Raw genomic sequence first — 22161 nt, 5'->3', positions numbered from 1 at the left:
TTACTTGTGTTATATATTTAATGGATATTTATTTAATTATTTATTTATATGTATCGACTATTTTATTCCTAATCCAGTTCTGAGTCGTTGTTTTATTCACAGTGATCAGAGCGCTAGGTGGTGTCCGCAACGTACACACTAAGAAAAGTAAGTACAGATTTGTACTTAAAAGGGTACAAAGCTTGTCGCTGGGGCTGTACCTTATATTGAGGTACAAAAAAGTACCTTTCAGTGAAAGTCCTTTTTTGTACCCATGGTTTTTGTGCCAGTAAAGATTATAAAGATTATAAACATTATCATCAACTAAATATGGCTCAAAAACATAATGATCCAAAATTGTCTGGCTTTCAAATAAAAAATGTGCAATTAAAATATATATTGTTTATTAGTACAGTGATACAGAATACTGAATGTACCTTTTGTCTGGTTAAATGGTACAAATTTGTACTTATTGCTGTTAGAAATTACTTTGTACTTCAGAGGGAACAAATCTGATCCTGTAAAGACCAATATTGTACCTCTGAGTGTACAATTATGAAGAGTGTACCTTTAAGTACAAAAAAGTACTCATATCGTACCTCTGTGTACCATCACTCAAACTCTGTTTTACCTGTGGGAAATCTGCACACCTTTCTTTGTTTTTAAACTGCCACTGGACAGCAAGCTCAGAGCAAGTCGATGCTAATGCTAAAGCTAATATATACACACTATAGGAACCCAAAAGTACGTCAAACATGGGAAAGCAGTAGGGTCAGGGCAAAAAGCTAAGCTGGCTACAATCTTACTACAAGCTTATCGTGGAAGGTAACACATTTTTTTTTACATCTTTACATCTTTATTAAGGTAAAAACCCCTTTAATTTTAGCAGTGATGGCATAATAATGGGGTGTGACGAGACACTAATATCACGAGACGAGACACGATACTGGGTTCACGAGAACGAGACGAGGCGAGATTTAAAAATAAAATTTTAAAGAAAACTTCAAAAATGAAAACTAGAGTTTTTTTATTTGACAAAATCATATAACGCAAACTTAACAGACTTGTTTCTCTCACACATTGATCAGTCATATTAAGCCTATGGCTTGTGTTTTTTTCTCCTAAATCTCTTTTAATTTAACTATTCATAACCATAACCATTCATATTAAGACTATGCTTGAAGTGCAAACAGAGACAGAACATTTTTTTTAATAAAGTACAGAGCTAAGGGATTAGTACAACTGATACAACGCTGATACAACGTTTGCATACACCACAAACAGAACGTAGTTGCACTCCTGCTGTGTTGCCAGATCCCGCTTAAAAAGTCCACGCTAACTTATTTTTTTCCCCGCGAGACAGGTTAAAGCTTGACGAGAAATATCGTCACGTTTTAATCTCGCGAGATCTCGTCACACCCCTAAATAGTAACTTTGAAAAAGTAATCCGCTTACTGATTACTCCTTACTCCTAACTTTATGGATTACTTGATTTAAAAAGTAACTAAGTTACTTTCAAGTCTCTTTACTCATTATTTTTGCAGCAGCAGGTAAAACATGCACAGCTGCCACCTCAACACAACAATTTTGCCAAAAATCCCTTTACTGGAAGAGTGCCACTGCGACTCCAAACGTTTCTTCAAATTTGATGTTGTGTTTTTGAAGCTAGGTAACCAAGCACTTTGTGGCAGCACAGAGTAAACAACCAAACTTAATATTGTCATGTTTGCTGAAACTCAGAATAGTGTCTGCCTTTCCAGCTAGAAAATGCGCATCTCTCTCCTCAATCCAGGAGTGTGATATGTGGGTTTATGTGTCTGTGTGTAAGAAGCAAAAAAAGGGAGGCTCGCTGCGTGAGTGTGTGTTTTTGAGAGAGAGGTGGAAAGAGAGGGTTACTCGCTATGTGTGTGTCTGTGTTTTTGGTGGACAGAGAGGGAGGCTTGCTGTGTGTGTGTGTGTGTGTGTGTGTGTGAGGTGGAGAGAGTGCGGGGTGTGAGTGTGTGTTCAGTCTGAGTGCTAGTTTTAGCCTGTTAGCTTGTTAGTCTGTTGCTATTTTGACGTGGTTGCGGCCGACAGTTCCAGCAATAAAGCAACGACTGTAAACATCTTTCTCATCCTTCCTTTCAATTTTGCGTCCAGCCGGACGCTACAATATCATTTTATTTAGTAAAATGACAAAAAAGTAATGTAAGTGACTTAGATAAGTAACTTCAATCTGAATATTGGATTGGAAATAGTAACATGTTAGATTACTCATTACTGAAAAAAAATCAGATTAGAGTAATGCATTAATAAGTAACAAAATACTGACATCACTGTATGTATGAAAAATAAATAGTGCAAATTAGATTTGCTGATATAATGTAAATCTCCGAACTGGAACCTACAATCAGCTTTAAAGTTTTTATTTTTTTAAAGCATTCCTTTAATCACTACACACAACATGCATTTGCCTACTACTTCACAGAGCGTTCAAACACACACACTTCACATTATTTAAACACCAAGACTGAATGAATAATTCATTCTTTATGCATGTTAAACTTTAATACTGTTACACTTCCTCATAAACCCCGCCTCTTTCTTCCCACCGCTCTTGCCACTGCTCCCTTATCAGGTTGTTTTATGCATTATCAATAGTGACACTGGTACACGGCATAGGACGGAAGATTCCAGAGGATTCCGGCTGATCTGCCAGAAAACGGCAATGAAGGTGGAGAAGCCAGATCAGCCCGGCTAAGAAGCTACTCGCAGAAAATTTATTATGTAGATTCTAAGCTCTACACACACCGGAATGAGGGGGAGACCTCACTTCACACACACACACACACACATGCGCGCAGTGTTATCCCAGCGCGTAATTCGCTTTTGGAAGAAGAGTTGATGCCATTAGTTCCAGCAAGAAAGGGAGTTGAAGGGCAAATCTCTCGCGCGCTCTCTCTCTTTCCTGTGTAGCATTTAATATATTCCTACGCTTAATTTTTTGACAGAAGCTAAACAAGATCCGAAAAAATGGCCAGAAAATCTTTCTGTTACTCAATTTACCATATAAAATAATATCTGACCTCTGTTGAGTCTCATCCCTGCTGAAACAAATTAATTAAATCATACAAATGTGATTAACTGCATTGCAGATATGATATTACAATATATATATATATATATATATATATATATATATATATATATATATATATATATATATATATAATATTTATACTGTGATTAAAATAGATTTGAATAGAGATGCATAAAGACCGATTCTGATATTGGGTCCAGTAACATGCTAATGTACTCTTACATATACTTGCCAACTAGGCTCCTAGGATATCAACATTCAATATCTAGTGCACATTGCTGCACTAACGAACAGACAATGAAGAGACAGAGAGAGAGAGAGAGAGAGAGAGAGAGAGTGCAATGGTCTATACACCAGCATCTCATCATAGCACAACGAAATCCATAAAATATCCAATGAGCGCTGTGGAGGTCCGGAGAGACTTGCGGCTCGTTTCTTCCCCCAAGCCGCAGCTAAGACCGGCACCAGTTCAATGGTGCCCATGGACCCCAAGTTGCCCAGGACCAGGAGTGAATGCTCCTCCACCCTCACATTAGAGAGATAATACTCCCAACACCACAGTACTTCCAAGTCCACAAACAGTAAAAAAATCTGGTAAAAAGTAGTACTCTTAAGTAAAAGCCCCCTTCTCACTCCCCTCCTATTAGCCTCCTGTTTTTACCTCCTGTAAGTCTCATCCTATTGTGTGATATGATCCTAACATCACATGATGACACTCTGGAAACATATGTCTATACAGTAAAATGAATCTCTTTATTTATATAATCATGAATTCACAAGTTCTTTATATAGTAGTAATGGAAGCTTATTCCCCCTGTGCAAACTACATAAATTTCCTCACACAAATGTGTCCAGCACATCACAATGTTCAGTAGTCTCATGTAGACTTGATATACGGTCTGTTTATATTACACATTAACTACATTAGCCTGTACAGAAATCATAAATTATGCTGTCATGTTGTTGTAAGAAAATGTGTTTCTCACCAGGAGGCACCATATAAATATCCTCTAAAGTTGGAACCTGAAGTGGAACTAGCATGAACTAGCAAAGCTGTGACATGAATGCTATTTCAGAGATGGCCAAACAGTTTATCAGTGTGCAGATATGTTCCGAAGCGAGAGTATGAGTGTTTTTCCTCTCTCTCTCTCTCTCTCTCTCTCTAAAAGAGTAGAGCTTTGAGGGATGTCTATTTGATGCAGGCAGTACCAAATGACTGTTTTGACTGGGGATTCATGAAGGGTGCCCACTTGTCCCAAATAAAGAGTGCACACCCAGGGCCGAGTCTGGCTTGTTTGGGAGAAGAGCTCATTATCACTGATTTGCTTTCATTGGTAGCACTCCAGGATAAGAAGTACCTCTACCTTGCTCTACCTCATTTCACCTCTTTCTATCTTGCTTTACCTGACTCTGCCTTGCCCTACCCCACTTCACCATATTCTAACTCAATGAGCTTCAGTCTACCTCGTTCTACCTCATTTTAACTCACTTATTCTGCTTCACTTTACCCCGGTCCAATTCACTCTCTCATTCTACCCCACTCTCCCTTCCTTGTTTTACTTCATTCTCCATCGCTCTACCTCACTCTACCCCATTATACCTCACTCTACCTTGTTTTACTTCATTCTCCATCGCTCTACCTCACTCTACCCCATTATACCTCACTCTACCTTGTTTTACTTTGTTCTCCTTCACTCTACCTCACTCTACCTTGTTTTACTTCATTCTCCTTCACTCTACCTTGTTTTACTTCGTTCTCCTTCACTCTACCCCATTATACCTCACTCTACCTTGTTTTACTTCGTTCTCCTTCACTCTACCTCACTCTAATTTGTTTTACTTCGTTCTCCTTCACTCTACCTCACTCTACCTTGTTTTACTTCGTTCTTCTTCACTCTACCACTCTTCCTTGTTTTACTTTGTTCTCCTTCACTCTACCTCACTCTACCTTGTTTTACTTCGTTCTCCTTCACTCTACCTCACTCTTCCTTGTTTTACTTTGTTCTCCTTCACTCTACCTCACTCTACCTTGTTTTACTTCGTTCTCCTTCACTCTACCTCACTCTTCCTTGTTTTACTTCGTTCTCCTTCACTCTACCTCACTCTACCTTGTTTTACTTCGTTCTCCTTCGCGCTACCTCACTCTACCCCATTATACCTTCCTCTACCTTGTTTTACTTCATTCTCCTTCACTCTACCTTGTTTTGCTTACTTCTCCTTCACTCTACCTCACTCTACCCCATTATACCTCCCTCTACCTTGTTTTACTTCGTTCTCCTTCACTCTACCTCTCTCTACCCCATTATACCTCCCTCTTCCTCATTCCTTATTGTAACTCGTGTGCTCTACCTCGCTGTACTTCAATCTACCTTCAGCCTTTGTTTCTGTTTATCATAAAACCTCAATTGTGCAAATATGTATTTACTTCACAGCCTTCATGCTGTCAGTACAGGCACTTACTTCACCAATGTGAAATTCTCTAATGTCCTAGGAAATGCAATAAGTGGAAGCCTTGCATTACAAAATAGACCAATAATGTAAGCACACATGCGGAACTGGGAGTCGACAGTTTTCACACCTGCAGCAGACCACCAACTGAAGTAAATTTAAGACCACCAATTTCAGGAGAACCATAGATTTTATCAAGTTTGGAATAAAATGCTTGTGTATAAATGCATATATATATACATATATGCATATATGTGATATTTAAGTCAATGACATAGCTCTAAGCTTAGTAATGTTCGTGCACAGAGGCCTTCATCACCACCACCATCACCATCTTCGCTGTGTCTTTTTCCTCTCAGCAGTGTTCTCTGGCAGCAGCAGAGCCGTGTACTGTCTCCTCCAGGAGTCAGATGCAATTTCTGTGCCGCATATTTCATGCAAATTCAATTTGCATTAGAGAGCGCGTGGGGAAAAAGGCTTGGGCACGCTGTTCCAGCAGCGCAGCCGAGCGCCAGGTCAGACGCACGCACACACAAAAGTGATGACTGCGAAATACACAGGCTTTTCTCCTGCAGGAGAGGAGGAGCAGCAGATGCGAGTGAACGACAGAAAGATGGCCAGCCTGACTGAACCCGCCAGAGGGAACGAGTGCAGCACGCTCCCTACGGACACTGCTCACTCCACCAGCTCCAGCCACACACACACACACACACACACTCTCTTAAACAGACACAAATGCATAAAAACCTGATAATTCACACTTGATCTTGTAAACACACACTGCCTTGACAACACACACACACACACACACAAACACACAGAACAAATGAATCAATAAGTTGAATCTAATTATTATCGAACTGAATATACAAAGAGAGAAAGAGAGAGATTAAGGCAATGAAAAGATAGGTGTGAGAGAGAAAAAAGGTGGAAAAGAGACGATGAGAAAGAGAAAAAGAGAGATAAAAAGAGGATAGATTGAGAAAGAGAATAGTGAGAGAGGTAAAGTGAGAGATAATAAATAATAAGAAAAAAAGGGATAAGAAAGAAAGAGTAAAGAACGAGAGAAGAGGGATAGATGTAGATAGTGAAAAGTGGAGGAAAGAGAGGGTGTACGGGACAGAGGTAGAGCGAGAAAGAGAATGGGGCACAAAATATGTGTAAAAGAGAGACAGAGAGAGAGAGAAAGCAAGAGAAAAAACAAAAGAGAAATGGGAACAGAGTGCTTGTGAGGCAGCGAGAGAGACAGACAGAAAGAAGGAGAGAGAGAATGTCAGAGTATAAAAGAAAGAGAGAGAAAAGGAGTAGAGACAGACAGATAAAGAGAGAGAACAGGGGTAGAGAGTGAGTGTGTGAGAGGGAGAGACAGACAGATAAAGAGAGAGAACAAGGGTAGAGAGTGAGAGGGAGAGACAGACAGATAAAGAGAGAGAACAGGGGTAGAGAGTGAGTGTGTGAGAGGGAGAGAGACAGATAAAGAGAGAGAACAGGGGTAGAGAGTGAGTGTGTGAGAGGGAGAGACAGACAGATAAAGAGAGAGAACAGGGGTAGAGAGTGAGTGTGTGAGAGGGAGAGACAGACAGATAAAGAGAGAGAACAGGGGTAGAGAGTGAGTGTGTGAGAGGGAGAGACAGACAGATAAAGAGAGAGAACAGGGGTAGAGAGTGAGTGTGTGAGAGGGAGAGAGACAGATAAAGAGAGAGAACAGGGGTAGAGAGTGAGAGGGAGAGACAAACAGATAAAGAGAGAGAACAGGGGTAGAGAGTGAGTGTGTGAGAGGGAGAGAGACAGATAAAGAGAGAGAACAGGGGTAGAGAGTGAGTGTGTGAGAGGGAGAGACACACAGATAAAGAGAGGGAACAGGGGTAGAGAGTGAGAGGGAGAGACAGACAGATAAAGAGAGAGAACAGGGGTAGAGAGTGAGTGTGTGAGAGGGAGAGACAGACAGATAAAGAGAGGGAACAGGGGTAGAGAGTGAGAGGGAGAGACAGACAGATAAAGAGAGAGAACAGGGGTAGAGAGTGAGTGTGTGAGAGGGAGAGACACACAGATAAAGAGAGGGAACAGGGGTAGAGAGTGAGAGGGAGAGACAGACAGATAAAGAGAGAGAACAGGGGTAGAGAGTGAGTGTGTGAGAGGGAGAGACACACAGATAAAGAGAGAGAACAGGGGTAGAGAGTGAGTGTGTGAGAGGGAGAGACAGACAGATAAAGAGAGAGAACAGGGGTAGAGAGTGAGTGTGTGAGAGGGAGAGAGACAGATAAAGAGAGAGAACAGGGGTAGAGAGTGAGAGGGAGAGACAAACAGATAAAGAGAGAGAACAGGGGTAGAGAGTGAGTGTGTGAGAGGGAGAGAGACAGATAAAGAGAGAGAACAGGGGTAGAGAGTGAGTGTGTGAGAGGGAGAGACACACAGATAAAGAGAGGGAACAGGGGTAGAGAGTGAGAGGGAGAGACAGACAGATAAAGAGAGAGAACAGGGGTAGAGAGTGAGTGTGTGAGAGGGAGAGACAGACAGATAAAGAGAGGGAACAGGGGTAGAGAGTGAGAGGGAGAGACAGACAGATAAAGAGAGAGAACAGGGGTAGAGAGTGAGTGTGTGAGAGGGAGAGACACACAGATAAAGAGAGGGAACAGGGGTAGAGAGTGAGAGGGAGAGACAGACAGATAAAGAGAGAGAACAGGGGTAGAGAGGGAGTGTGTGAGAGGGAGAGACACACAGATAAAGAGAGGGAACAGGGGTAGAGAGTGAGAGGGAGAGACAGACAGATAAAGAGAGAGAACAGGGGTAGAGAGGGAGTGTGTGAGAGGGAGAGACACACAGATAAAGAGAGAGAACAGGGGTAGAGAGTGAGAGGGAGAGACAAACAGATAAAGAGAGAGAACAGGGGTAGAGAGTGAGTGTGTGAGAGGGAGAGAGACAGATAAAGAGAGAGAACAGGGGTAGAGAGTGAGTGTGTGAGAGGGAGAGACACACAGATAAAGAGAGGGAACAGGGGTAGAGAGTGAGAGGGAGAGACAGACAGATAAAGAGAGAGAACAGGGGTAGAGAGTGAGTGTGTGAGAGGGAGAGACAGACAGATAAAGAGAGGGAACAGGGGTAGAGAGTGAGAGGGAGAGACAGACAGATAAAGAGAGAGAACAGGGGTAGAGAGTGAGTGTGTGAGAGGGAGAGACACACAGATAAAGAGAGGGAACAGGGGTAGAGAGTGAGAGGGAGAGACAGACAGATAAAGAGAGAGAACAGGGGTAGAGAGGGAGTGTGTGAGAGGGAGAGACACACAGATAAAGAGAGGGAACAGGGGTAGAGAGTGAGAGGGAGAGACAGACAGATAAAGAGAGAGAACAGGGGTAGAGAGGGAGTGTGTGAGAGGGAGAGACACACAGATAAAGAGAGAGAACAGGGGTAGAGAGGGAGTGTGTGAGAGGGAGAGACACACAGATAAAGAGAGGGAACAGGGGTAGAGAGTGAGAGGGAGAGACAGACAGATAAAGAGAGAGAACAGGGGTAGAGAGTGAGTGTGTGAGAGGGAGAGAGCGAGAGAGAGGATGTGGAGATAAATGAGAGAGAATATTCCCTAAAAGGTCGACATCCGCTCCTGCTGGCACTCGGCACACTGGGAACACACACACACGCGCGCGCACATGCACACACGCGCACACAGGTGAAAAACGCCAGCCTCATATTAATGCGCTTTCAGCCAGCCAATAATTAAATCAGATGCTCAGAGAGGAGCAGAGCAGAATTACAGGATTACCTGATATCCTTCTCTCTTTCTTTCTCTCTTTCTCTCTTTTTAAATCTCTCACTTCCTCTCATTTTGTCACTCTCACTATTTTCTCCTCCAGTCTCTTCTGCTCACAGCTACATTAAAGCTGTACTATATAATGCTTATAATACTGTGAGTAAACTGATCAATCAGAGCTTCAGATGAGTGTCTGATGAACTTGGAATTTCAATAAGAGGAAAATTCCCTTTTAAGAACTGTATTATCAATGACAGAAGAAAGAAAGAAAGAAAGAAAGAAAGGAAATGGAATGGAAATGGAATGAAAATGGAATTAAAAAGGAAAGAAAAGGAAAGAAAAGGAAATTGAATTAAAAAGGAAAGACAAGAAAAGAAAAGAACAAAGAGCAAAGAAATTGAGCAGTATGGAAGGAAAAGAAAGGAAAGTAACATAAAGGAAAAACGTCAGGATACAATCACAAAGACAGAAAAAAGGAAATTTTAGAAGAAAGGAAAAAGCCAAAGGGGAAAAAGAACATGAAAAACAAAGGCAAGAAAAGAAAAGGAAACATACAAAAATAGAAATAGGAAAGAAAAGTGATGAAGCACAATAAAAAAGCAAAAAAATAAAAGTAAAAGCCAATGCAACAAACTGTAAAGAAAGAAAGCAAGGTGGAAAGTCACAATTCAAAATAGGAGAGGTAGGTGGAAAACAGGAAAGAGAATTAGAAATAGTGAAAGGATCCACAAAGGAATAGAAGTGTATAATATAGAAAGAACAGATAAAGGAGATGGGGAATTGTGCTTGTGATTGAATGTATCCATGAGGTCAGTAATGACACAGACTAGTGTTTAGAAGGCCTGGAAAAGATTGCTGTAAGCCCCATCTTTCACCGCTCTTTTTAACGTATAGTGGGGTTTACTGCAATCACAATCTATACGCAACGTAATCACAGCACTCAGCCGATCCCTGACAACCGTCGCTATCCTTTCTTCCTTTCCTTCCATCCTTTCCATCCTTCGCTCTGACAAATAGGGCCATCTCAAAAAACACACTGCTGTGTTTCTTCCCCCCTCACACGCTCTCTCTCTCACCCCCACTCTCTGTCTCTCTCTCTCTCTCTTGTGTGGGATGCAGCAGAGAGGGATTAACGTGCCCTTTGTTGGCGTCAATCACGCTGCGGCGGACAGATCGGAGTTAATTGCACGCGTGTGTGTTTGTGGGGGAGAAAAAGAGAGAGAAGAGACATGTGTTCTCCATTTTGCCCTGCGAGACACACACACACTCATATAGACAAACACATGCATATAATCTCCATTTCAGACCACCTTCCGCTCAGCATTAAAACACACTCAAATAAAACGTAAAAAAAATTCAAATTCAACATGACGTACATCACACTCAACTCTAATATATACGCCTTCACACATCGAATCACATTCACTTTTAATTATCTGTCACTGCTGAAGGAAACACTGGAATTCTGTAATTCTGTTCCTTACGATTCTATTAGTTCATTATTTATAAACCTATTACACAGTTAGTATTGCTTAGTCTAATTCTGAAATTAATTTCTCTCCTCTACAAAAAAAAATCATTATAGTACAATGGGATATTAAGGAAAATGCAGTTTTCCTTTTATTTTAATTTAATTTTAATTTAAATTTTTTTATATTTACTTTGACTTTTATTTGTTTGCAGACAGCATGAACCTAATAATTTAATTCTGCTCAATTCTGCTTAAATTCAATTGATTAATATACATTCATTCCTGCATTTCAGGCTTCAAACACATTTCAAAAAAAGTTGGGAGGGTAAAACATTTACCACTTTGTATTTTTGCCCTTCCTTATCTGATTTTTTAACATTTAAAAGATGTATAGGCACAGAGAACACCAATCACTGAAGTGTTTTAGGTTTTATTTTGTCTTATTCTTCCTGGAAACACCGCTTAAGGTGTGGAAAAGTACGGGATCGATGTTGTCATATTTTCTATTATAAAATTCTCCACACGTTCTCTTTTGGTAACAGGTCAGGTCGTGTTTTTTTCACAGCCATGCCTTTATATTGTCTGCAGCATGTGGTTTTGTATTGTCTTGCTGAAAAATGCTCGGACGTTTATGTAAAAGATGTGATCATGAAGGCAGCATATATTGTTTTAAGACATAAAAGTACTTTTCTGTATTAATGCTGCATCACAGAAGTGTCCTGACACAGCCCATACCATTACAGACCCTGGCTTTTGGACTTGTTGCTGATAACAGTCTAACATCACTCTAATTCTTCCAAAAATTCATTAATTATGTTCATTAAACATTCAGCTATAGGTTCTTCAAGAAACTGGGATGTCCTAGTTGAGTAACTCCTTATACCTTCTCTGTGAATGGGTGGTGCAAAACTTCTGTAGGCTAAATAGGTATTAAGTTGTGAATTGTTCTTTTGTGAATTTAAATTAGGATTCGATAACACAATTTTTTTTTCACTTTTTTTTGACAATTTCATTCTCACACATAAAGTACTTTATAAATATAAAGTACATTTATGAAGTGAACACAGCGTGCTATCCTAGAGACACAAGTTTGCTCAATCTAATCCTGAAAGGTTCTTCCACTACAGGATTCACTCATTAAACATTCAGCTATAGGATCTTCAGGAGACTGTGAGCATGTCCGCGCGGAATGACATAATGTAAGATAATATTGGAGATAATAAATGCAGCGGAGAGGATAGCACGCTCTGGAGTTGCCGGGAGGGATGAGACGAGTGCGTGGATGATGGCAGATAGAACGCCATCTTTAGGCCTCAATCCTCCAGAGACAATGGAAATCTTGTAACAAAGCTTCATTTGGCTCTCCTATAGAGCATCCCGCACACACACACACACACACACAGCTGACTTTCAAATCTGTGCACACACAAACACTCTCACTGCAGGCTTTTAAATCCACATGCACACACACACACACACACACACACACACACACACACAGCCGACCTCTACAGATATGGAGGCAGATTAGAGAGATGGACTGTGGTCGATACGAGCCTCTAATGGGGAACTCACAGGATCAACATTAGGATGAAAAATATATTGGAGCACCGAGCACAGAGAATAAATTACACTGTGGACACAGCAGCTGACATCATCACGTATTCTACCAACCCGCTTCAGTAACACTATCACAGAGAGAGAGAGAGAGAGAGAGAGAGAGAGAGAGAGAGAGAGAGAGAAAAAAATAAAAATAAGGAACGGTATAGAAAGGAAAGAAAGGGAAAGATAAGTAAGGGAAAGGAAAGGAAAGGAAAAGAAAGGAAAAGACATAATGGAAACAGTATGTAAAGGCAAGGAAAAAATGAGGGAAGGAAAAGAATAGAGAGAGAGCGAGAGACATGGAAAGGAAAATTAAGATAAGGAACAGTATAGAAATTAAAGGAAAAGAAGAGAAAGGAAAGGAAAGGAAAGGAAAAATACAGAAGAAAAGGAAAATAAAATTTAACAAAAAGGAAAGAATAAAAGAGGAATGGGAAGGTAAGAAAACAAAAGGAAAGTGTGATTTCAAAATAGGAAAGGAACTAGAAAATTGGAAAAGAATGTCAAAGAGGCAGAACTGATTGCAAGAAAAGATGAAAGAAAAGAAAGAACAAGAAACAAAACTGTCCAGAAACAAAAAAAAATCTAAATATGAAGTGAAACGGTAAGAAAAGAAATGGTAAATGAAATGTGAAATAGGAAAATGGGAAGAAAGAGAAGGGTAAATGTCAATGAAAGGAAAGGAAAGCATGAAAGGAAAATGGTAACGTAAGGAAATGGGGAAAGCTAAATAGAAAAAGAAGAAAGAGCCAAGAAACAGGAAAATATCAAAAGGACAGGGAAACAGAAAAGCAATTCAGAAAAGAAAGGAAAATGGGCAGGATGGTATTGAAAAAAATTAAAAGGAGAGGAAAGGAAAGGAAAGGAAAGAAAAGGCAGGGACACTAATTTGGAAAGTAAATAGGAGAGAAAACAAAAGAAAGAAACAGAAAAGTAGAGAATTTAAAGAAAATGTAAAGAATAGAAACAGAGAAAACAGAAAAGAGAAAGGAAGGGAAGAGGAATTGTTTGCAAAGGAGAAAAACCAAAGTGAAGGAAAAGGAAGTCAGGAAAGAAAAGTAAATCAGAAAAGAAAAATGGAAAAGGAAAGGGAAGGCACGAGGAAGTGAACGGTATGGAATGAAGAAGAAACAAAAGAAAAGGACGGAGTGAGCGACAGGGAGAGGGAGATAGACACACGCTCAGACGGTCGGAAGCCGAAAGCAGCAACGGTTCGACAAAAGCCTGGTTAATTGTCTGAGCCTCATTAATGCAGCAGCTTTTCAATTTGCAGCCAAAGCTGTGAGCGCTAAAGCCTGGCTGGGAGAAAAGGTGTTTTCACATGTTCCACAATAACATGGTAATTATGGCAGGAGCCAGGCACAGCCGTTCCTCAGCGCTAAGCTAGTGGCGGGAACTCGGGGGCCACGGCCCCTTACACACACAGGGGGGTGGGGAAAGGGGAGTGGGGTAAATAAAAAAAAGCAATCTTGTGCCCACACTGGACTGGTAATGTGGAGATGGTAAGAGCAGTCTGAGTGTGATGTTGAGGAATATGCGAGTGTGTGTGAGTGTATGTGTGAGTATAAGTGAGCAGTGAGCTTTCCCACTGAGAGTAAAGATGGGAGGAGTGTGGAAAGGTGAAAACATGTTAATATGAGGAGAATTGAGTGCCTCTTTTTTGAGTGAAGGTGTCAGAATATAAGCGTCTCTGTCAATACATAAAAACAGCCCTATAGAGGAGGGAAAAGGCTTTATATTAAACACTGAGTACATCAGGTGTAATTACAATACACTTTGAACTATTTCTATTGCTCCACTGTACTGGGCTGAGTGATGAACTATCGAGGGGAGAATTCGGTTAGTGTTCTGTTACTCAGTGTACTGGCCTGAGTGATGCACACTCGAGAGGGGTATCCTGTTAGTGTTTACAGAACTGGGCTGAGTGATAGACTTTTAGGAGCGATATTTGATTAGTGGTCTATGACTCTAACTCTACTGGACTGAATGATGTTCTCTCAAGAAAACTATTTAGTTACCATATTTTTCACACTGAAAGGCTCACCTAAAATCCTTAAAATTTTCCCCAAAATTGCTAGTGCGCCTTCTAATCCGGTGCGCCTTATGTTTGAATTTTACCAGTCAGGTTGTAAGGAGCTGTAAAGCCACTCTTCTGAAGTGCAGCGTAACACAGGAGTTTCAGTTTAGTTCTCCAACAGTATTAGCATTACCCGATAAGCGCTAGCCATTCGGCCATTTAGCGGTGAGTATTTTCGCCCTTTAGTCTGCTGCTAACTACGGATAGCACTGCTAGAGCAGCCTTAGCATTACCTGTGCTAGCCATTTGGCTCTTCAGAGGTGAGTATTATCGGCCTTTAGTCTGCTGCTAACCCCGGCTAGCACTGCTAGAGCAGCATTAGCATTACCCGCTAACCGTGCTAGCCATTTGGCTGTTTAGAGGTATGTAATATTGGCCTGTAGTCTGCGCGTTTACCATGTTAAAACAAGCTATGTGGGATGAACCGCTAGCTAATATCGCCCTTGATTTACCGGAATTCTCATGGTTCCTCAGTGTAGCGCTGTCAGGCGGCATTAGTAGTTAGTAGAAGCACTTTACTCACCCAAACAAAACGTTTTCAGAAGAGAAATCTGTGTTGATTAATGTTGAGTGCTGGTTTGACTTGTCTAACTCGTCTTAAAATGTTTTTTAAGAATAACAGTTTTGTTTACTTAACTTAGCTTAGCTTTACAGGTCTCACCCCCCAGTGGCGACACCTGCTGATTTAGAAGGGAAACATGGCAACAAACCTGTTGCTAACAAGTGCCGCTTAAAATGTGCCTTATAATAATCCAGAAAATAGACGTTTATTGAGAGTGTGCCTTATAATCCAGAGTGCCGTATAGTGTGAAAAAGATCAGTAGTCAATCAGTAATCAGTAGTGTTCTGATACTCACTGTACTGTACTCAGTGATGTACTCTCAAGAGGGTTATCTGGTTAGTGTTCTAATACTTGCAGTATTTGGGTAAGAGGTGTAGTGTTAGAGTGATAGATTCTCGCGAAGAGTATACAGTTAGTGTTCTGGTACTCACTTTACTGGGCTTAGTGATATACTCTCAAGAGGGGGTATCTGGTTAGTGTTTATTCTGCCTCCCTCACAAGGTGTGCATGATACACTAATACAGATACGTAAGTTTGAGTTAGATATAAAAATACAGAGTAACCATACCTGAAACTCTGTAGTTCTATCTAGCAGCTGAGCAAGCTTTGTGTAAGTAAAGATCATTAGAATCTGAGTTTTCCGCCAAATAACAAACAGCTCAGCTACAAACAGAGCAGCAACGGAACTATTTTAACTCGGCCAGTGCCAATATTACACATTCTAGCATTCCCTCTCATGTATTTTTGCTTAATTATAGTCCTTTTCTTTCTCTGCAGACTTCATTTTACTTCTTTCACCCCACTCTTTAATGGTCAGGACCTCACAGGACCACTACAGAGCACTCCATATTTTCAGAAGGTGTGTTTGTGTGTTAGTGTGTGTGTTCGTACCACAGGCAGTGAGCGAGGCCGTCGCTCCGTGGTTGAGGCTGCTCTTGGTGTTGGAGGCCGGGGAAGCGGAGGAAGAGGATGAAGTTGGGGTGTTGTGTACGGAGACCGGGGTGGAGGAAGGCGAGGCCAGCCGCTCTCCAGACTCCATATCTGTCAAACACAATCGAATCAGACTGGTTATACCCAGCACACACACACACACACACACACAAACACACACTGCCACTCTCCCTTTCACATCTCACTTACCCCAAACAATATTCCTATTTAAAAGCAGTCACTAGTCACTCCATGCCACCCTCCCACTCACCCACACACTCTAATATGCACTCTTACACACACACACACACACACACACACATACAAACACAGTATGCATCCTTTTCACAGACCATGTGTTAGCATTAGATTTGGGCAGTAGGTTTGGCACAGTTTGTTCTCTTTGTCATTTTTAACAATTTGTTCGCGTTAGAGACAGACACACACACACATCTGCATATACACACATCTTTACACACACATTTGCACACATCCGGAGTGCTGTGATTTACAAGACTGTTCATGGCCCTCTTCACACAGTATAAAACAGTCAGCCTATCAGTGGCGATGTACCTAACAGACAAATTTAAACTGTGTTTCATTGAGAGCAACACACACACAAACACACTTGTGTAAATACTTGAAAAACACACACACTTGTGTCAAAAATATATTCCACTTTTTAAACTCAATCTGCACCATCTGTGGCTTATGTGCACTTAACATTGACACAGACATCCCTGTAGTTTTTGGGACTAAAACCCTGTTGACTCAAAACCCATATATAAGAAAATAGAGACTGAAGCATCTCAGTGGAGTTTGTACATTCTCTAGATTTTTACACCACTGCACAAAAAATTGTTTTTTTAAACAGAATTTCTGATACACTTGAAGTATATTGTAAATGCATTACTTTGAGGACTGATGCACATACTGTACATCTTAATGACACTGGGAAAAAAACTAGACTAAAGTGCACTTTAAGAAGTATTTAATGCCACTACATATAATTAAAGGATTTTGCTTAAAATACAAAGTATATTTAATGTGTATTTTCATTAAGTATATTAAATAGAAAATGCACTTTTCATATTCTTTACTTATTTGAACATACTTTTAATGCTCTAAAGTATACTTATTTTTTTACAAGGGGAATACAGAGCATATGATCATAATAGTCACTACAATGAGTTTCAGGCTTTTTAGTTACACAAAATAAAACATGTAGCATTTATTTAAATAAGTCCATTTATGAAGTAAGCTGTGTTTATAAGCTGCTTTACACTGCTTTTTCTCAGGTTGTCGAACAGTTTTATTCCCAAGAAAATACAATAGAAAACACACTTTTCTTTCCACCATATCAAACAGGCTCAACCACTGTGTGTGTTAGCAATATTAGAGCAAACAGTCAGCCATCATTTCTGAAAAGCTGTGTGTGACTGGGAGATTGGGGAGAAGTGTGTGTATGTGTGTGTGATACTGTGTCTGATTTGTGTTCTCTGGTTGTTCTGGTGGCCCAGCACACACTAATCCCACTCCGAGTTCTGTCTGAAAGCCAGCCGTGCGCTACCCAGCGCCACACTCTGTTTTACAGCGCCGCTTTGTTATTGTATCATTATACATCAACACTCTCTGCCTGTCCCCTGGGCTGCTCTCGTCTCTCCGCAGCACGCACACACACACGCACGCGCACGCACACACACACACACACACACACACACACACACATACACTGTTAGATCTCCGAGATGGAGCCATCCGCAGAATATCAACTAACAGTGCTTTGCCCATGAGCAATGCTGATGGACCAGAAGACACACACACACACACACATATGATCGACGAGCAATACACAGAAACTGTGTCCCGTTCTCTCTCCCTCCTTCTGTTCCACCTTTCTATAACATCCAACCATCTCCACACCTCCCCCTCCTAGCCTATGCTCCAAAAGGTCACTGGATCACGACCCTGTTAGCCACCCACCACTGGAAACCAGTTCAAACAGGCTTTCATTATCATTATTTCACCCACTCTGACTGATGAAGGTTAGGAAAACATCATAAGAACAAAGGATCCTACACTGTCTTTAACTCTGTTCACACCTGTCTTTAAAATGCATGCTTTCTGCCAGCACAAAGTACAGGTGTGAACGGGATACAACACATCTTAAGGACTCATCGTGAACTGATCACTCAAACCGCAGCAGCAACTGTTGGGACATATGTAATAGCTGCGATATCATACCCCAAACGCCCTCCGTCTGCACGGGTTAGCTGAGCACGCTGCAGTGACATGCTTATGGATAAAGGTTATAGTCATGGCTGGAGCACAAGCCAAACTATGTGCTTTATCTGGATTTAGGTTGAAGACCTAAATACCAGGTAGGCCTGTCACAATAACGCAAAAAAAATGTTAATGGACGAAAAGTTGTCCAGGATTTATTGCAACTGTATTGTATGTGTGTGTGTACAGATACACATACATATTAAACACTGATTTTAAATAAAGTCCACATATCAGCTCCAACACATTGATGGAATCGGAACATTTTTACCACACAAAGAACGACCACACACCTGTTGTACTGATGAAGCTGTTTTCTGAAGTGATGGACTAGGGGGATGAGTTTGATTTCTCACAATGCTTATTCACTTGTTCAACAGCAGCTCTGGTTGAGTTTGAGTCAGATAGGATAAATAGCTAAATGACTGACCACATATTTTAAATCAGCACATGAAGGTTTGTAACTTTCCTGTGTTGCCGTGTAGCATGAAAGCAGTTTTGACAAAAAAAATAGAGTTAAAAAATAAGTTAACCAATTTTTGTTTATCCCTTCATTAAACTGTGTGAAAACCACCAAAAGCAGCAGGTCTGTACTCTATGTAAGTGTGTGTGTGTGTGTGGGGGGGGGATTGGAGGGGGGCCTCAGAGCAAACAGAAGAACAGATCAATGCACCTAATTAAAACTCTACGATAAAATACACCCAAATAAACACATCAACAATACCAAGATCATCAATAATGATCAATGTCATATTCATTTATCATCTGATTAATTAATAACATAATTTTCCCAACAGGCTTAATACCATGTGTGAGCAGCTATGAGTTTTCGTAATCATTTTCTATTGTAAATGAAAATAATGTTTATATCAGGTGAGGGTATAAGGGCCTGAATTGTATAAATCAACTGCCCACAAACACATTTCCTTAAACTAATTATGTGTAAGGTTCCTTAAGTTATGGATGAAAAGTGTTTTTTGTGCATTTCTATTAATTATTATGATACGTTTACAGTTTATCTGAAATACTGATTTTAAATTATACTAAATTATTCTTTATCAATTTTACTTCTATTATTTACAGTGCTGCTACTGGCCTGCAAAGGACTACTGCTTTCCATGAGAATGGACCTGTGGACCACTAGAAAGTGTTTTACGGGCCACAGGTGGTCCTCTGCCAACCTGTGGGCCTGCTTTAATTATTACAGCAGTAGTCCAGCTTCTGGTGTGTAGGATACAGTATAGTTCATATTTTAACTTACTTTTAATAGCACTAAAATAGCTAACACTAGCTAACACTTTCTTTTTGTTTCTTCTCTGTGAACTTTATAAATGTCATTTTTATTAAATGCATAACAAATAAAGCTTATGTTGTTGTTCTTGTGTTATTATTATAATAAAATGTCAAATGACTTCAGTTTAAATATCAGGACATCCAATCTGAGACACATTTCTGTATGTACAGTATATAAAGCAGTCCAAATTTAATAAAATGTGTAATTCTCTTTTAACATTACAAACTTTGCATCTGACAAAATAAATACATCTCCACCAGCTACAAAAATAACATTTTAGGGATCAGCCATAAAATTCCTTGTACCTTATTTTTCACACGTAAGACGCCTCATATTATAAGGCACATTATGCAACACTAGTAAGAAACAGGGATGTCGCCATTTTTTCCTTTTAATTCACCAGGTCTTGGTTATTTAAGTTAAGTAAAGCTAAGCCAAGTAAACAAAACTGTAATTATTTAAAAAAACATTTTCTTTTAAAGTCAAGATTTCCATCCTGAAAACTGTTTATTTGGTGATTAAATCGCTATTATTTATTTACAGTAAGCTTAGATTTCCAGATTTTTACTAAGGCTGGGTGCAGCAGCATTAGCATAAGCAGCTAACTGCTAGTAAATGTGGCCCAACAGTGCTAATCTGAGGAACCCTTTACTAGCTAGTGGTTCGTCCCACGTAACTTATTTAACACTGTTAACCCTCAGGCTACAGGCTGATAATACTAAACCCTGAATGGCGAAAGGAGTATACTCCTGTATACGCTTGTATGTTCCTGTATACTCATGTGACTGTACTCATCCTCAATACCTGACTGGTAAAATTTAAACATAAGACGCACTGGTTTGTAAGGGGCACTGTTGATTTTTGAGAAAATTAAAGGATTTTAGGAGCGCCTTATAGTGGGAAAAATATGCTTGGTTTTAATGTTGTGGCTGAAGCTTGACTAACCACAAAACTAACCACAATAGTCAAACACCAATCAGCCACAACATTGAATCTAGATCTATATATACATTAAACAGAGCAGCCATAACATTTATAAATAAACTCATTTTTACACACCTAGGAACTGGTTTCAATGTTGAGGCTGATGCTTGACTAACGAATACCCTAACCACACTGAACCTAATGTGTGAATTTTTACTGTTTCCTCATCAGTCAATGACAGACTGCCATTGTGTTATCTATTACTGTAGATAAAAAAACAATATCATAGTAATGAATGACAAACACTAGCTATAGCCCAGGTATGCAGCACTACTACAGGTCTATGCAAAGCTCATATTAATTACATTTCATTATGACATGACAAAAAAGTGGTTGCCTCATCCTGGCTGGATTAGTTTTCTGACAGCGCCCAAACGTCTGCACACGCCTCAATCTCCACGTGTCAGAATGCCACTGAAATTATTCACTGACTGCGACAACAAACTACAGCCCACAAAGGAGCATTCAGCATTCAGTCAGAGACGGATCCGGCAAACAAATCGGCCCGAACCGACCGGCGCTGTCACTCCTTCCACACACACACGCACGCATGCAGCCCTGTCAAATGTTTAATCATACAAAAGCATGGGGGGAGGGGGGCAACAACACCCGATTACACAGTTTGTGTTGAACCGTCCCGCATTTCTACAGTGTTTCTACAGCAACCTCAGAGACGGACAGGCGCTAAATACTGTTTACCTTTCGCCAACCAATCACTTAGCCTGATTACAGTTAATATCAACGGTAATAGGCCGGGGCCTCCAAATAATTCATAACAACAGCCATGATTACCACAGTAACGGTATGCCTGGGTATTTAAGGATCCAATCCTGAGTTAATTATCAGAAATTAAAACGGGTTTAGCGTCAGAATTAGCCTGATTTTATAGGTAATTAGCAGCCTTCCACTGTGGCACTGCGAGGCAGGAGCTGTAATCTCCGTGAGCTGCGTAATTAATTCGACTTGGTGAAGGCGGCCAATGGGAGGGCTGCAAGAGACAGCCGCTTGTGGATCCAGCGAATGAGGGAAATCATATGCTAATGGCATTTGCAATGCTTTGTGGGATATGGGCTTTCCGTTCGGGGCAGAAGGCAGAAGACAGAGTTGTCTGGACAATAAGCAAACAGGTCCATCTGAAAGCACACAGGTAATTTACACACACACACACACACACACACATACAAACACTGTTCACCTACACACAAACCTGTCACAGTGAATATTTTTCTTTGCACAATATATTGTCCCAGAAATAATTGCAATAAACAATATTATTGTCCTTTTAATACCATTATATGAAACTGATATAATGATAACCAGATAGCAAAAAACACACATTTCCAAATACCCCATGCCGAATAATAGTTTCATTGGTCCGGCTCTGGTTTAAATCTAGGCCTAATTCTGGCATTAAATGCTCAGCTCACATCTGGGATTAGCGCTGCATATGCCAACATCCTGGTTGCAAAGAATTTGCCAAAACACACACACACATACATATATATATATATATATATATATATATATATATATATAGTACAATTACTCATAATGTAATTATTGTGACAGGTCTACCTATACATGATGTCCTGCAAATTAATCCTGATCTTAATATCAAGTGCTGATGGAGACTCCCTACACCCTATATAGTGGTACCAGGCATTCAGCCAATGTGTGTGGACTGTGTGGTTTGTATACAACCATATG

General features: G+C 40.4%; 1 protein-coding gene across 13 annotated transcripts in view; it reads right to left on the bottom strand.

Moving 5' to 3' along the window:
* Positions 1-22161, bottom strand: part of baz2ba (bromodomain adjacent to zinc finger domain, 2Ba) — a 151900-nt gene that overhangs the window by 43388 nt on the left and 86351 nt on the right. For all 13 annotated transcript variants that reach the window (XM_022675251.2, XM_049479812.1, XM_049479808.1 and 10 more), the window contains exon 3: positions 15855-16004. In XM_022675251.2, coding sequence (XP_022530972.2) covers positions 15855-16002 — 148 coding nt within the window. In that variant the 5' untranslated portion in view covers positions 16003-16004. The remainder of the gene's footprint in view (positions 1-15854; positions 16005-22161) is intronic.

Source organism: Astyanax mexicanus, chromosome 5 (assembly GCF_023375975.1).
Source record: "Astyanax mexicanus isolate ESR-SI-001 chromosome 5, AstMex3_surface, whole genome shotgun sequence".
NCBI lineage: Eukaryota > Metazoa > Chordata > Actinopteri > Characiformes > Acestrorhamphidae > Astyanax > Astyanax mexicanus.
Note: the sequence above shows the minus strand (reverse complement) of the source record. Positions and strands in the feature narration are given on the sequence as shown.